The sequence below is a fragment of the Hesperophylax consimilis genome, chromosome 1 (genome assembly GCF_061612785.1).
Source record: "Hesperophylax consimilis isolate HC1 chromosome 1, BYU_Hcon_1.0, whole genome shotgun sequence".
In the NCBI taxonomy this organism is placed as follows: Eukaryota; Metazoa; Arthropoda; class Insecta; order Trichoptera; family Limnephilidae; genus Hesperophylax; species Hesperophylax consimilis.
This window is the reverse complement of record NC_142836.1, coordinates 39,114,733-39,128,957: the sequence shown is the minus strand read 5'-3', so window position 1 is coordinate 39,128,957 and position 14,225 is coordinate 39,114,733. Positions and strand designations below refer to the sequence as shown.

The 14,225-nt window shown below is 34.3% G+C and overlaps 2 protein-coding genes across 4 annotated transcripts in view; one reads left to right on the top strand and one right to left on the bottom strand.

Annotated features, from left to right (window-relative positions):
- Positions 1-1,903: 1,903 nt before the first annotated feature.
- On the bottom strand, positions 1,904-2,800 carry LOC149426849 (protein phosphatase inhibitor 2-like). The gene has a single exon (XM_089638840.1). The coding sequence runs from the start codon at positions 2,601-2,603 to the stop codon at positions 2,043-2,045; it is 561 nt and encodes a 186-aa protein (XP_089494966.1). The 5' UTR covers positions 2,604-2,800; the 3' UTR covers positions 1,904-2,042.
- An 87-nt stretch (positions 2,801-2,887) lies between these two features.
- Positions 2,888-14,225, top strand: part of Plp (Pericentrin-like protein) — a 73,835-nt gene continuing 62,497 nt past the window's right edge. For all 3 annotated transcript variants that reach the window (XM_089633614.1, XM_089633623.1, XM_089633606.1), the window contains exons 1-6: positions 2,888-3,026; positions 3,279-4,580; positions 4,698-5,371; positions 5,629-5,818; positions 6,727-6,978; positions 8,247-8,372. In XM_089633614.1, the coding sequence (XP_089489740.1) occupies positions 2,982-3,026; positions 3,279-4,580; positions 4,698-5,371; positions 5,629-5,818; positions 6,727-6,978; positions 8,247-8,372 (2,589 nt within the window). In that variant the 5' untranslated portion in view covers positions 2,888-2,981. The remainder of the gene's footprint in view (positions 3,027-3,278; positions 4,581-4,697; positions 5,372-5,628; positions 5,819-6,726; positions 6,979-8,246; positions 8,373-14,225) is intronic.

Here is a 14,225-nt window from a genome sequence, read left to right as displayed (position 1 = left end):
CACATGTCACCAATGTTTTATCCTTTGTCAAAGTTTGAAAACACATCTAGCAATATTTTGTTCGAGTTTCGTTGAATAATGTACCTACGTACCTACGTTGGCGCGCTTTTACAATCACAACGAAATGGCATGGCACCATTCGTCTCATTTTTAACTATTATTATTTAGTGTGTACGAAAGAGCGAGGACACTTTTTGACACACTTGCTAATAACAGCTGCTGAACACGAGATACAATGCAAATGACAGTGACGGAGTGTGGATTTTTTTATTTATTTTTTGTTTTTAATGGAAAAAAAATGTTACCGGACAGCAAAGCGCCAATAACATTTTTTACTCCAAATGTGCTGAGGAATAGCTGGTTAAAGTTTGTCGGGTACTTGCCGATACACCCTGTATATATACAACGGTAAAGTTCGAAAACTTCGAGAGGTGATTCGACACGATGGTAGAAGTAAAATGTGTAAATAACTTAAATCGAAATTCCAATATTTATTTTCCCATACAAACAACTTAACTTTATAACCTAAAAACTACATTAAAACATTGAAATTTTCGAAGAAAGTTGTTCAACTTTTTTACTTCTAAAATCATGTAGAATCACCCCTCGAAGTTAGCAATGGACACCCTTTATAAAAATGACTGTTTCTTTGGCTGTCTTATGTACGTTCCTATACCATTCATACGATTTTGCTGAAAAATTCAAAGTTTGTTCTTATTAGTGCCAGCAGTGTTTAGAGAGTAGTTTCAATGGTAGAAGAAGTTGGGAACGCTTAAGAAAGACTTAACGCATTATCTCTGCACTGGAATGAGATACGGAGTCGACTTGAAGTCGACATAATGTAGATTTTAACAGTAACAATGTGCATTTCATGATACTACATGAAGTGAATAGTAGAAAAAGTCGGAGATGCCCGAGGAAGACATGAATCAAATTATTTGTGGTAAAATGAGACGGAAGCGACGAAAGAAGAAAGAGGTGTAAGGAGAATGTGTGTCTTGGAAGTCAATGGTTGAAGAGGTCGAGGATGCCTGAGGAAGACATGGCACGATCAAATGAAACAAATACTTATTAAAATAAAATTATATCATTTCCATCCTAAAAATGCTCCCAGTTGTCAGGTACTCTAGAATTCACGTCTTCACAATTTTACACCAAACCATTTGTAAGTCTCCTAGCAACGCTGGGAACACATCAGCTATTAAGTAAATTAACTCAAAGATCATAAGTTCAACCTATTCGGTAAAACACATAGCCGGTTGTAAACGTATTAAGATTAAGATAGTTATTACAGGTAAAAAAAGATGTGCACAACAGATAAAACATATTTATCATCACCGAGATAAGGTAGCCAAAATAACTCATTTGATTATACTTATGGAACACAACATGCATTGATACAGTCTATTTAATTTTGAAAAGATTTTTTATAACTGTTAACCTTTTCATTACATTCCTGAAACACATAGATTAGTGTTGTGGGTGACACTTTTTGACGGGCAATACATTTTCTGTTAAAACACATTTAATCGTATAGCGCTGGATGCGCGGATTATATGTACATAGCAGCATATGGTTGAATTACTTTTAACCATAGAATAAAGAATGACACAAGAAGTGTTGTTTGGGCGTGTTTCGTTATCCAAATAAAAGCCCAATTTGGGCATATATTTCCATACAATGCTGTGTTTCACTATGATTACGAAATTCAAACGGGATGGCGATATACAATGTCAGGCAAGTGTAAGAGAGACATACCACACGCTAAATGGTCTAGAACCAAAAGGTACTGAGTCAGTGGCACATTTGTTTCCATTCAAATTTGCATAGAAGGGCTTCTAGTTTTCTTCTTTATTCTATACTTTTAATCATCAGGAAATATTTTAACAAGCTCAAAAACTGATTCAACATTTTTTAAAACAATTTATTCAGGAAAACACATTCAAATAAAAGTAATTACTGCGTATATATGTCATATTTACAAAGAAAATTTTATAAATAAATCTGAAACTAAAACAAAAGTATGGCGGAAAATGGGTTGGTCATGGGTCTATCTGTTGGGAGTTCACCTGTTTCGCCTCAGGGCTGGTTGAACCTTTAGAAGCACTTTGACAAGCATTAGCGTCTGAAGTCTCCATTGTATTTTCACAGGAACCGTCATCATCTTCATCTTCCATCAATTTTCTGGCTAATTTAATAGCCTGGAACTCGTTATAGTGTTTCTTACGTTTATCCTGAAATTCTACACGAATTCGCCGCTCTTCCGGTGTTTCATTATCGTCTTCTTCTGAACTAGAGGAATAATCCGGCCGCGGATTGTTCATTCCTGCAGCAAGTTTAGCCGCGAGGATGTTGGCATCTATTTCATCTCTCGTTGGATTTAAATCGGGATCTGAATATTCAGAATAAGGTGTCTTCGGTTCTTCAATTTTCATATGGCCATAATCCTTATCAGGTGGATGAAGTGTAGCTATTATATTCATTTCATCGAATCTTTGTTCTTTGGGTTTTTTCGAAGACGAAGGATGTTGTTCTTGGCGTTCAATACTAGTTGACGATTTGAGAATACTTTTAGAAGGACGTTTATTTATATTTTCTGTCATCTTAATGCAGCAATAATTACCTATAATGCTGGGTAAAACACAATTAAATAACAAAACCACTCCCAACAACTATAGGTTTGACGTTTATCAAATAATATAATATAATATTATGGAATAATAATCATCTAAAATGAATCTATGGTTTGTCAGCTTTGTGCTAGTATGGCAAACGTATAGAATTTATTATATTGATTATTTCGTCTTTAAGTACCTAATAACTGTTTTCTATGGAATTGTTGTATCTTGTGTATTTGTATCTTTGGTTTTGTTTGAAAATGGCGTCCTGTTTTGAAATCGATGACAGTTCGAGAGTTAAATAAAATAAATAATGTAGGCAAATGTCAGAACTTAAAATTTCAAATAAAATAAGATTTAACCATGGAAAGTGGCAATAATCCTGCTCAAAAATCAGGAGAAGGTCAGGTAAGGATGCACTTGGTCAGCAGTACGTGACCTTTTTGCGTGTTATTCAATACATACTTCAATCTGCACTTTATAAGTTATTTTTAGTTGCTAGTAGTTCATATTGTTTCCTATTTAAAGGTGCGCATCTACTTTGCACGATTTATTGTAGAGTTCTTATGGATTTTGTAAGTGTTTTTTTTGTTTATTTTTATTGTGTTGCTTCGACCCTCTGAATACTATTGATGAATGATTTTATTTCTTTGTTTGCAGCTGAAGTTCTTGTCGAAAGCTTGTGACGAAAGTGTACAAAATGTTGAAAAAAGCCCCCTACTTAGTAACAAAGATGACGAAAGTGGTGCATCGTCAGTTATTCAGACAGAAAGTATAGTTTATGATAAATCTACCATTAGTGATGAAAATATCCTTGATAAACAAATCGTTGCACCCAAGAACTCCCAGGTAGAGACCCTCAGAATGAAAAATAAATCTGAAACCAATTCACACACTAATAATACTGACAATGAGAATATTAATTATGAAAATAATAGTGCAGCAGAAGAAATTCTCACAAATTCATCACATCTTACCATTCCTAGTTTAAATTTGAATAGTTTTTCACTATCATCTTCAGAGACTGAAAAGGAACAGACTAGTGAAAACTCTGTGCATTTGGAGAAAGATAATCACTCGGGAACAGCTGGAAGCCCTGTCGGTAGTACTCAAAATTATATTAACATTCAATCGGAAGAATCATTAGAGCCAACAAGTGACGTTCAACAAACCAATAAAGTCAGTTATGTTGATAAGTTTTCTTCAATATCGCATGACATTGAAGACAATGTGAGCAACGCCAGTTCCATACATACACATCTTGACTTGTTAGACTCATCAAAATCATTGGATATAGATCTGAATAAACATGAAGCCAATGTGGATAGTGCAAATTGCTCAATTCCCATAGATGGCGAAATTATATGTGAATTTCCAAGTGTAGGAATATCTCAATTGTATCTGGAAGAATCGGCTATTGATCCCCCCTTGCAGCTGAATGCAGAGCTTCAGGAAAGCAAGCTGACTCCTGTAAATAGTAACTCTTCTTCATCATCAGCATCTGAAGAAATTATCAAGTTAGATATTCGAGGACAAGCGACTGCCAATCGGAATTTTCCCTATTCTGGCAATATCTTCTTTTCTAATCAAGATTGTTTTTTAACTCCGCTTAATCTCAATAATTTAATAGGTTTAAATTCTATACCAAGACGAATGATTGTAGACAATCAGAATTTACAGAATGATGACAAAGAAGGTGATGAAATTTTGCAGTCCCAACTGAAAGATGAAAAATATCCTCAAATAAATGAAGATGAAGACGTTCTACTTGATAATGAGGATTCTAAATCCGGGAATGGAGGCTATGAACAAGATTTTGATATTGAAGAAATGATTATCAACCAGTCTAAAGATATTCCAGACCTTGACGATGGACACAATAAACCTAACATCGAAGGAGAGTTTTCTATGAGTACTATTACTACCGATTATAAAACATTTCATGAAGACTTTCAACATAAGGTAAAACTCCTTCCGTTATTTACTAAGTAGTGCCTCTTATTAATGCATCTCTAAATGGGCTTTTACATTCGTATTGATTAGTTGACGTGTATTGGATTAATAATCATTTTCTTCTAGATTCCGGATATTCAAAAATTCCTTTTACAAAAGATCGAGGAAATGAAGTTATCTGCCCAAGAGTCTGCCGAGCAACGAGAAAGTCTCCAACTTCAAAATAATCATTTAGTTTTGGAAATATCTCAATTACAGCAGCTGCTGAGCGATGTTTCCTCGTCAGGAGTGGAAGTCAAAGGACAACTGTCGGACTTTGTGAAACACGAGAACTTAATCAAAGAAGATGCTTCAGATTACTTTGTACATTCTGAAGGATATCAACAGAAAGAAGACATTGCACTAGCAGAAACCGCACAAATATTAGATCCCAAAGCAGAAGATATATGCGATTCTTCTATTAATACCAACGGTATTAGTCTCATTAATTTAGAAAATTCGTTTAACCTTAGTTCTTTGGATAAGGTCGATTCAGAAAACCTCAAAAACCATATTTATGCTTTATTGGAAAAAGAAATCTTGAGTGACTTTGAAAAAAATATCTCCAAAGTAAATAATCATCTCAATAAGAAAGAAAGTGACCTAGAAATAAAAATATCCCTGAATGAAATACTCTCCCACATGAAACCAGAAAATCATAAGTTGATTGAGTTTATTAAAGAAATTGAACAGAAACACCAAAAAGAAGTTGAAAAGCTGAGGACCTACTTTGAAGAAAGATGTGCCAAGATGGAAAAAAAGTAAGCATAAATATATAAGCATGTATATAAAATGATTTTCTTATTAAGTATTTTAAAAACAACCTTTGGAAAGCAACTCCAGAGGCTCTGCAAGGATTCGGGCCTGCAATGGACGGAGGTCACTGAGTAGAGAAGTACAGATGTCTCGTCGAAGTGCTGGCTCCCCCACCCGAATAGGAACAAGGGAAACAAAATGAGATGTGATAAAAATTGTGATTTGAATTGGTTTTACTGATCAGATTGTTTTTTTTCCTCAGTTACTCGGAAGATGTCTTCAGCCAGCACAGTAAAAAATTGTCAGATTCCTCTACAGACTCTCTGGACAACTGCCCTGAAGCCCTGCCCTTTGGTAGCCCCCTGCACGGGGCTGGAGACAAGGGCTTTGAAACGCCCAATAACAGAATGAAAAGAAGTCATAGTGCCGAGTTCTGCTTGGGCCTTGATGAGGTAACTAATTAAACACTGTGATAATTCCGACCTCAGCTTCCAATCAAATGTTGGGTTACACAATTTCACACTTTATCGATACAATCAAACATTTTATTTATTTTTTCTGATGTTTCCTAAATAAGTACACCTTTACAGCTAATTGAATTTACTTTCCTTTCTACTTCGATTTGCTATTTCTGCCAGGTTAAAAAGTTACTAAAAACCTAAAACCAGGAAGTAAGCATTTAATTAGGTAAAATGTTTGTATTGTGGGCCCTGTTACATTTGAACCATCCCCAAATATGACGCAGGCTCTGAGTAAATTATTTTCCCAAGGTCTCCTGTCTGGAGGCCCACTTATGGCGATGCACCACATCATGTAACATTTGGAATCGGGCGTCTAACAATAATACTCCTTATGTTGATGGCAATAAGGTTTAAATTCCCGCTTAACACCAGCCAAGAAACAGCATTTCCATTAAAATTCTCATGTTAAATTTATATTCATTCAAATAATGTGTTTTATGCTTTTGGGTTTTATGCCGTTGAAATGAGATCCCTGTGTGGTAAAACCATGTATTATGTATATATGTAGTCTGATGTAAGCGTAATAGTAAGATTAAGACTAAGGGATGCTTAGATGGTTTGGTCATGTAGAGCGAATGAGCGAAGAAGGGATTATAAGGAGGATATATGATGCAAATGCGAATGGTAGCAGAAGTCGGGGACGCCCAAGGAAGATGTGGCACGATCAAGTGAATCAGATACTCGAGTCGGGCCATGTCAAGAGTCAGAATAATAGAAGAGTATGTATGAATGTGAATGAGGCAAGAAGTGTGTGCAAGACCGAGTTGTTTGGCGGTCCGTCCTCCCTGCCTACCCCTGCGTGATGGTTAGTTAGTTAGTTATGTGTTTTATTTTTTCAGGTTACCATCCTTCAAAAGAAAATTTTCAGCATGAAGAAAGAGCACCAAACGCAGATGAAAGTTCTGAATTCTCACCACGAGATTGATATGATTGACATAACCACGTCGCACGAACTTCACTTTGCCGAAATGGAAGAAAACTACAAGAATCAAATAGCCGACCTCAAGGCACATCTGCAGACCCTGGAGAATACGGATCATGGAGATTTGCTGCATTTTGAACATCGAGATGCTGATCTTGAGTTAGAAAAGGTAACAAAACAACTATATTTTTAATTTTTAAATAAAACTACTGTTTAAATCACTTTTATTTTTATATTTATTGCCAAATTATATGTAAATAGATTTTTATTTTTAAAATTTAAAATAAAACGATGACTTAGTAAACACCACTTTTATTTTTTATACTTAATGCCAAACGGGTTTCGCTACAACTATAGCTTCGTCAGGGCTATATAATATGTACATACTAATATAATCTATAATATATCATAAAGTATCTGCTTCATATGAACAAAGATTTTTATTTATTTGCGCTGACTAACGAATTTTAATTTTTAAGGCGATGCACTACGTCGTGTAATATTTTGAATTGAGCCGCTATCAATAATAACCCTTACGTAGATGGTGATAAGGTTTAAATTCCCGCTTAACACCATCCGCCTGTTTTGATTTATGCAAGAAAAAAACATGGCTAAAAAGTGCATTTTATTTTATTTTGTGGATGTTCATTATATAAATATTAAATTTTTTTTCGATCATTTTATAAATAACTTCATTTTCCACACTATACAATAAAATCATAACCGAAAATGGGTTCGTAAGTAGGAGATTTTGAACTTTAAAGCAGTTTTCATAGGCCTTATACATTATTTTTTTCTCGGCTTATAAAAAGACTTATCTAAAAAATACTCAATTATTTCAAAGACCAAGATGTATTCTACTCGCAGTATTTAATTAAAGCATCTGAAACATTTCTAGGCAACCAAATTTTCAAACCAAAAACACGTGATTTTGCATTACTACGTATGGCATCGCCTTAAGAGATATGTTTAAAAAAAAAAAATGTTCCCAAGGGTCTTTCTTCTCGAATCTAGTGTCTTTTCGAGCCCCTGTACTGTGGCTGGCAATACAAGGAGGGGTACGAGAAATGCGATGACGATGGTTGCCATGTTTTTCCCTTTCAGATCTAGTCATTGAATATCTGCATTTAAAATATTTTCGTATTATTAATCGAAATAAATTTATTTATTGAATAAAAGTTCAATTTACGCTATTTATTTGCCTCTGGGTTTTGAGACCGCGTCCGCCCAGAATACCCATCAGAATTAATGCACTTACCATTCTTCCACTGAGGTAGTTAATTAATGTTATTTTAACTAACTAACCATCACCTGTTTCACCGAAGTGGTAGGCAGATAGGAAAGAATGCCACACAGCTCCGTCTCGGCACACACTCCTTGCTTCATTCACATTCATACATCTTGTCATCTATTATTTATTTACTTTTATTCCCAAAGGCGCTGCTGACCGATCTCAACGCTGGCTTGTCCAACTGGCCCTTGGAGTTCATAGCCATACGGGACAAGGTCCAGGCCGAGATGCAGCAGACTATTGAACAACTGAAGATAGCACACGCCAATGAAGTAAGTCATTATTTTTCTTTAACCCTTAGCGTGCCAGTTAAAATGCCGAGCGGCCTGCCGTACGCCGTCTGACACTGTTTTCGTAATAACTTACTTAGTTTTTTGAAGCAAGATGATATAAATTGTACCGTGTTAACAGATACTGTGTTTATATATTTATATAAAATCGTATATATCTTTTGTCGTTAGTCATCCCTAGAATTTAAAAAAAAAAATATATATATACTATATATTGAAGAAATATGAAAATATTCTTGAGTTTTATTCATGTATATATAGAGTAAACGTCAGTGTTCGAAACATGGGCAACAATTTTGAGCCAATTGACTTTAGAGATAACATGAGCTGTTGGTTCCAAGCGCTGCCGGGTATGGGTCTGCAGCGATCACTGCACAATGGCTACATGTACGCTAAGGTACTGCACAAATCATTCTGGAAAAGCTTTCATCGGTAAACATGGTTTTAGCATAATAAGTAGTCATGTAAATTGGCTTTTTTCATTAAAAAAAACTCAAGGAGCACTTGAAGTAAGCTGGTAACCCAAGTGCTCCAGGCCAGTGCAAGGAATATAGATTCTATTTATATAGCTCTATGGTTTAATTATGTTTTCCAGCTAAATAAGCATTCTTTACAATAAAAATAAGTTATACAGGGTGTATCGGTACGTACCCGACAAACTTTAACCAGCTATTTATGGGCACTTTGCTGTCCGGTAACATTTTTTTTAATAAAAAAATCATATTTCACCACATGCCAACAATGCTTTATCCTTTGTCAAAGTTTGAAAACCCATCTGGCAATATTTTATTCGATTTTCTTTGAATAATGTACGTACGTACCTACATTGGCGCGCTTTTGCAATCACAATGAAATGGCATGGCGCCATTCGTCTCATTTTTAACTCTTATCATTTAGTGTGTATGAAAGAGCGAGGACGCTTTTTGACACACTTGCTAATAACAGCTGTTCAACACGAGAAACAATGGCAATGACAGTGACGGAGTGTGGATTTTTTTTTTTTTAAAAAAAAATGTTACCGGACAGCAAAGTGCCTATAGCATTTTTTACTCCAAATATGCTGAGGAATAGCTGGTTAAAGTTTGTCGGGTACGTGCCGATACACCCTGTATAGAGCTTTCCTATAAATACATAGGAGTACCATGAAATTGCATTATTATGACATTAAATGTGGACTCGGAAATTAATAAATCAAATTTTCCATAGAGCCCAAACTCGGGTGGGGCACAGGAAATTTTTTTTTCACATTTAAGTGGAAAATGTTGCTTGTGCAATGATGGAGGACTTAGCTAGTATTAGATTGAACTCGCGACGCCTGGATGGGAATCCGACGCATTTGTCCACTCGGCTATTAGCTGGTTAAGCTGATATGTTTTAAAGGCTTTTAAAAGAAAATAGTGAAAGATTTTCGTCCTAATATCATCGGGATGCTGACTTTCCATATAATATATACTTAGCATTTATTGGTTTGCCCTCCGACCTAAAAAAAATTTGCCTGAATGTAATAATTCAAATTCCACTTCCTTCTCCCACAACACAATGGTCTCAATTGGGTATACCATGTAAAAAATTTCACTTGGCTCCGAGATAATTGAGGTACTGGGACTAATGTCTAACAAATATGTGCTAAAAATATACCATTTATTAAAAAATACAGAATCCTTTACTATAACCGCGTATTCATCACACCAGATCAAATCACAATCACATGAAAAATAGTCCAAGTTATAAAACCACATTCGGACAAAGAAACTACATTTATTTTGCGAAAAAACTCCACAACATCCTTTCCCCAGATGAAAAACGAATAGAAAAGTCTAATGATTACAAATCAAGAATAAAAATCTGGCTTAAAGAGATCAATGAAAAAACATTAAAAACGACATGGAAAACATTTTTTTCTCTACCAAGAAATACAAGGCCAAAGTCTATAATAGCCAGGTAACATTTTAAACACCCAAATCATGTAAAAATTGTGAGGCGCAATGACGCCGTTCTATTTGTATAAAGAACATTAACTTTAAAAAACTATTTAACCCTTTATTTATTGTTATTAAGTTTAATTTGTAGAACTCCATTTTATTTTTTTATTTTTTTAATATAAACAATAATATTATTATTGGGTTTATAAAAACAGTTTATTTTTAAACAAGTTCTGCTGTGTAATTATTATTACGCGTGACAGCTGTTTCGCCCTCTGAAGGCATTATCAAACTGTGGGTAGCCCACTTACAGACGATACATTTATATTATTTCTAGGTAGGTATTTTAATTTCATTTACTGATTTCTTAATTGATTTCTAAGTAAAATATTGAAAATTATTAATGGTTATTACCCCAGCAAAGTTTCCCTAATTAGTGTAATGTTTAAATTTGACTGAATATCTTTATGTTAGTTATTCCCAAACGATGACTCATAGGGTTATTTTAATAGCATAATTAAGTACTTCATAGTGCACTCATATTTGCATTAGGTTTGAAGATATCTAGTAGGGGTGAACGAATTATATTTGTTTGTTCATTAATTAGAATAGCTTTCGGATTATTAGAGTTTTTGTTAATTTCTAACTGCTCTAAAAGATTCAGTTTACGGCCTTTATTTTGTACGTGTAACGGAGTTGGTTTATTATTATCATTAAGTGAGTGATTTTCATCTAGGAGATGTTTGGCAAATTGAGATTGTATTTTATTATTATTTTTAAAAGATCTTATATGTTCTTTAAACCTAGTGTTAAAGGACCGGCCCGTTTATGCAACGCTGTTTATGTTGGACAAACGGGCCGGTCCTTTAACACGCTATCTAAAATTATCTTTCTTTTTCTAACGGTTGAAGTTAGCACCTCACGCTCTTTAGCGAACCCAGTGGTCGACGGGAGCTTGCCGATGGTACCTGTGTCACTAAGGTAAGTCCCGCCATTTTTGACTTTTTGAGGTATAGTACGCCTGCGAGACATGTGTTTAGGCTTTGTGTAACTTTTAACTAAGATTATGTATTTTTACTTTTGTTAATTTTTCGTACATTTTATATATATTTTGACTTTGTTTCAGATACCAATATGTCACGGTCTCATATATTGAACAGTGACTACATTTTGAAAATCTTAGACAAAGAAGATAATATTTCTCTGGAAGAATAAGCTTCTGAAGGCGAGGACAACCAGTTTGTGAACGTCGTTCAAAGTGAACATGATAAAAACTACGTAACCGAAGATTCTTTCCCTTTGCAAGAATCTGCTCCCACTGAAGAAGCCGACTAAAAGTTGCAGAAGCTGACCCTGCATCTGATCCTGCTCATGCTTTGCGATCTGCTAACTAATTGCAAATTCATTGTGTTCCTGGAAATACTTTTCGCGGTAAGAATGGACATGTTTCGTCAACCAATAAGGGTCAATCATCTCAAAGAACTTCAGCTATGAATATAGTCCGCATCTCTCGAGGACCAGCTCAAATTACAAATTAACTCTAGTGGGCACTATTCGATCAAATAAGCGGGAAATCCCTGAACAATTGAAGAACTCTAGATCTCGACCTGTTGGCAGTTATACGTTTTATTTTGATGGCCCTCTGGCACTTCTATCGTACAAGCCAAAACCTGCAAAGATGGTTTACTTTTATCCTCTTGTGATGAAAATGCAATAATTAATAATTCAAGTGGCAAACCAGACGTGATTCATTTCTACAACCAAACAAAAGGAGGAGTAGATTCATTTGATCAAATGTGCTCCTTAATGTTGTGCAGCCGCAAAATTAATAAATGGTCAATGGCTGTATTCTATGGCATCTTGAACATGGGTTTTGTCAATTCTGCTGTAATCTATGGCCACAACATGATCAAATAAACCCTCAAACAGAAGAGAATTCAAAGCAACTCAGCACTGATTCGGTCAAGCCTTGGATGGAGATGAGACTTGAAGCTCCGACTTCGAAATGATCTTTACGAGATAATATAAAAATATAAGCCAAATTCTCGAAACACCTACTGATACAGGTAATAAACTTCAGACAGGAGAACCAGAGCCCAAAAAACGTAAATACTGCGCTTTTTGCTACTACAAAAAAAGAGAATGTCAAAATTAGTGTGCTGTAAGTGCAAAAAGTCAGTATGTTCTGAGCACAAAGTTGATGGCTGTGTAGATTCCTCTAAAATTATAGCTAGTATTTTAAAGTGTGATTACTTTTAATGTTTGCAATTAGAATAAGTAATTAGTGTTAAAAAAATATTAGATTATTTTAAAAAAAACATATGTTTGAGTTGATTTTTAAGATGCTGATTTTTTTGTTTGAATATGAGCATTATGTTTTGTTTCGTTGTAATAAATACCTGTGATGGTAGTTTTCATTGATAAAACTGTTTTTTATTATTAGTTTATATACCAACCTTCACTTTCCATCGAAAAATAGGGCACAGGTATGTATATTTTGGCCTACAGGCTGTCATTTATATATGTACGCTTCTGAGACTTATGTTAAGGCTTTATGTACCTCTAAAATAAATTAGGCTTCTACGGTTAAAAACGTCACCAATAGGTATATTTATTTTTGTTTAATTCAGGCATAAATATTGAAATGTTTATTTTTTAAATAATTTAATTTGCCAGATTATACTATTAACCGAATCCCAAAATGGGTTCGTAAGTAGGAGATTTTGCACTTTTAAGCAGTTTTCAGAGGCCTGATTTTTTTTCTGGGCTTCTGAAAAACCTTCTAAAAACCTTCATATCAAAAATATGCTCTATAATTTCGTTCTACTCGCAGTACTTATTTAAAGCATCTATAATATTTGTCAGCAATCATAATTTCAAACCAAAATCCCATGATATATTTAAAAAAATACATAACTGAATTTACGTATTTTCTCAGTTCACAGCTGACGTAAAAAATGACAAGTGTACTTTTTTAAAATTTTAAGGACAGGTTGTTTCGGAGTATTTGAACAATTCATCAAATTTCAACATTCATTTCTGGGATCTGTGAAAGTCCAATTCAAGTTCTGTTATTATATCATTATAGGCTAGTTGCTTGACAAAACTGAAATAAAAACAGAACTTGAAAAAATCTTTCACAGAACTTGAAAATGAACGTTGAAATTTGATGAATTGTTAAAATACTCCGAAACAACCTGTCCTAAGTGTTTGTTTGAGCGTCAATCGTAATTACCTTTCTGGTTTAAAGAGTTATTTAAATTTGATTACCTATAATTTTTCTCTTCATTTTATTTGTCGCATAATTTTTATATAGTTAATAATAATAATAATAATAAAAAATCAGTCATTTTAAATACATGTAGGATTAGGAAAGATTTTGTAAATATTTGTATTGCGGGATCAGTAGGATTTATAGGTCCAATTAGAAGTTCTACCGAGCCGAACCCTCTGATATGAAAATATCTGGAGTCTGAATTATTTTTCCATTTGATCTCTGGTGATTTGACGTGTTGTTTTTCTATTTATTATGCTTATATAATGCACTTGCATAATATGGATTGACTAGATGATCATTTGTGGAAAAGTGTGTGGAAGGGTTTAGTTTTTCCTTTGGGGAAGATTTAACCTGGACATAAAGTCGGAAAAAAGCAACGTTTTTGTGAAAACTCACCCCGGGGAGGCTGTGATATCCTTCTTTTCTTATATATTTTTTCAATATTTTACTGTCTGTATTTTATTATATGCCATATACGCAATCCAAAAAACCTAATCAACTTGTATGTGTTGCTGTATGTTCATTATTTTTTTAAAGAATTTTGAACTTACTTTGTACTAGATATGGGATATGTAAAAATGCTTAGTTAAAAATTGTCCGATGTGATTCTAAATTTGAGAAGAAATCTTATTCTGA

Bases quoted from the DNA above. Each gene is read 5' to 3' on its own strand.
- LOC149426849 (XM_089638840.1), bottom strand. From the start codon at position 2,603: ATGACAGAAAATATAAATAAACGTCCTTCTAAAAGTATTCTCAAATCG.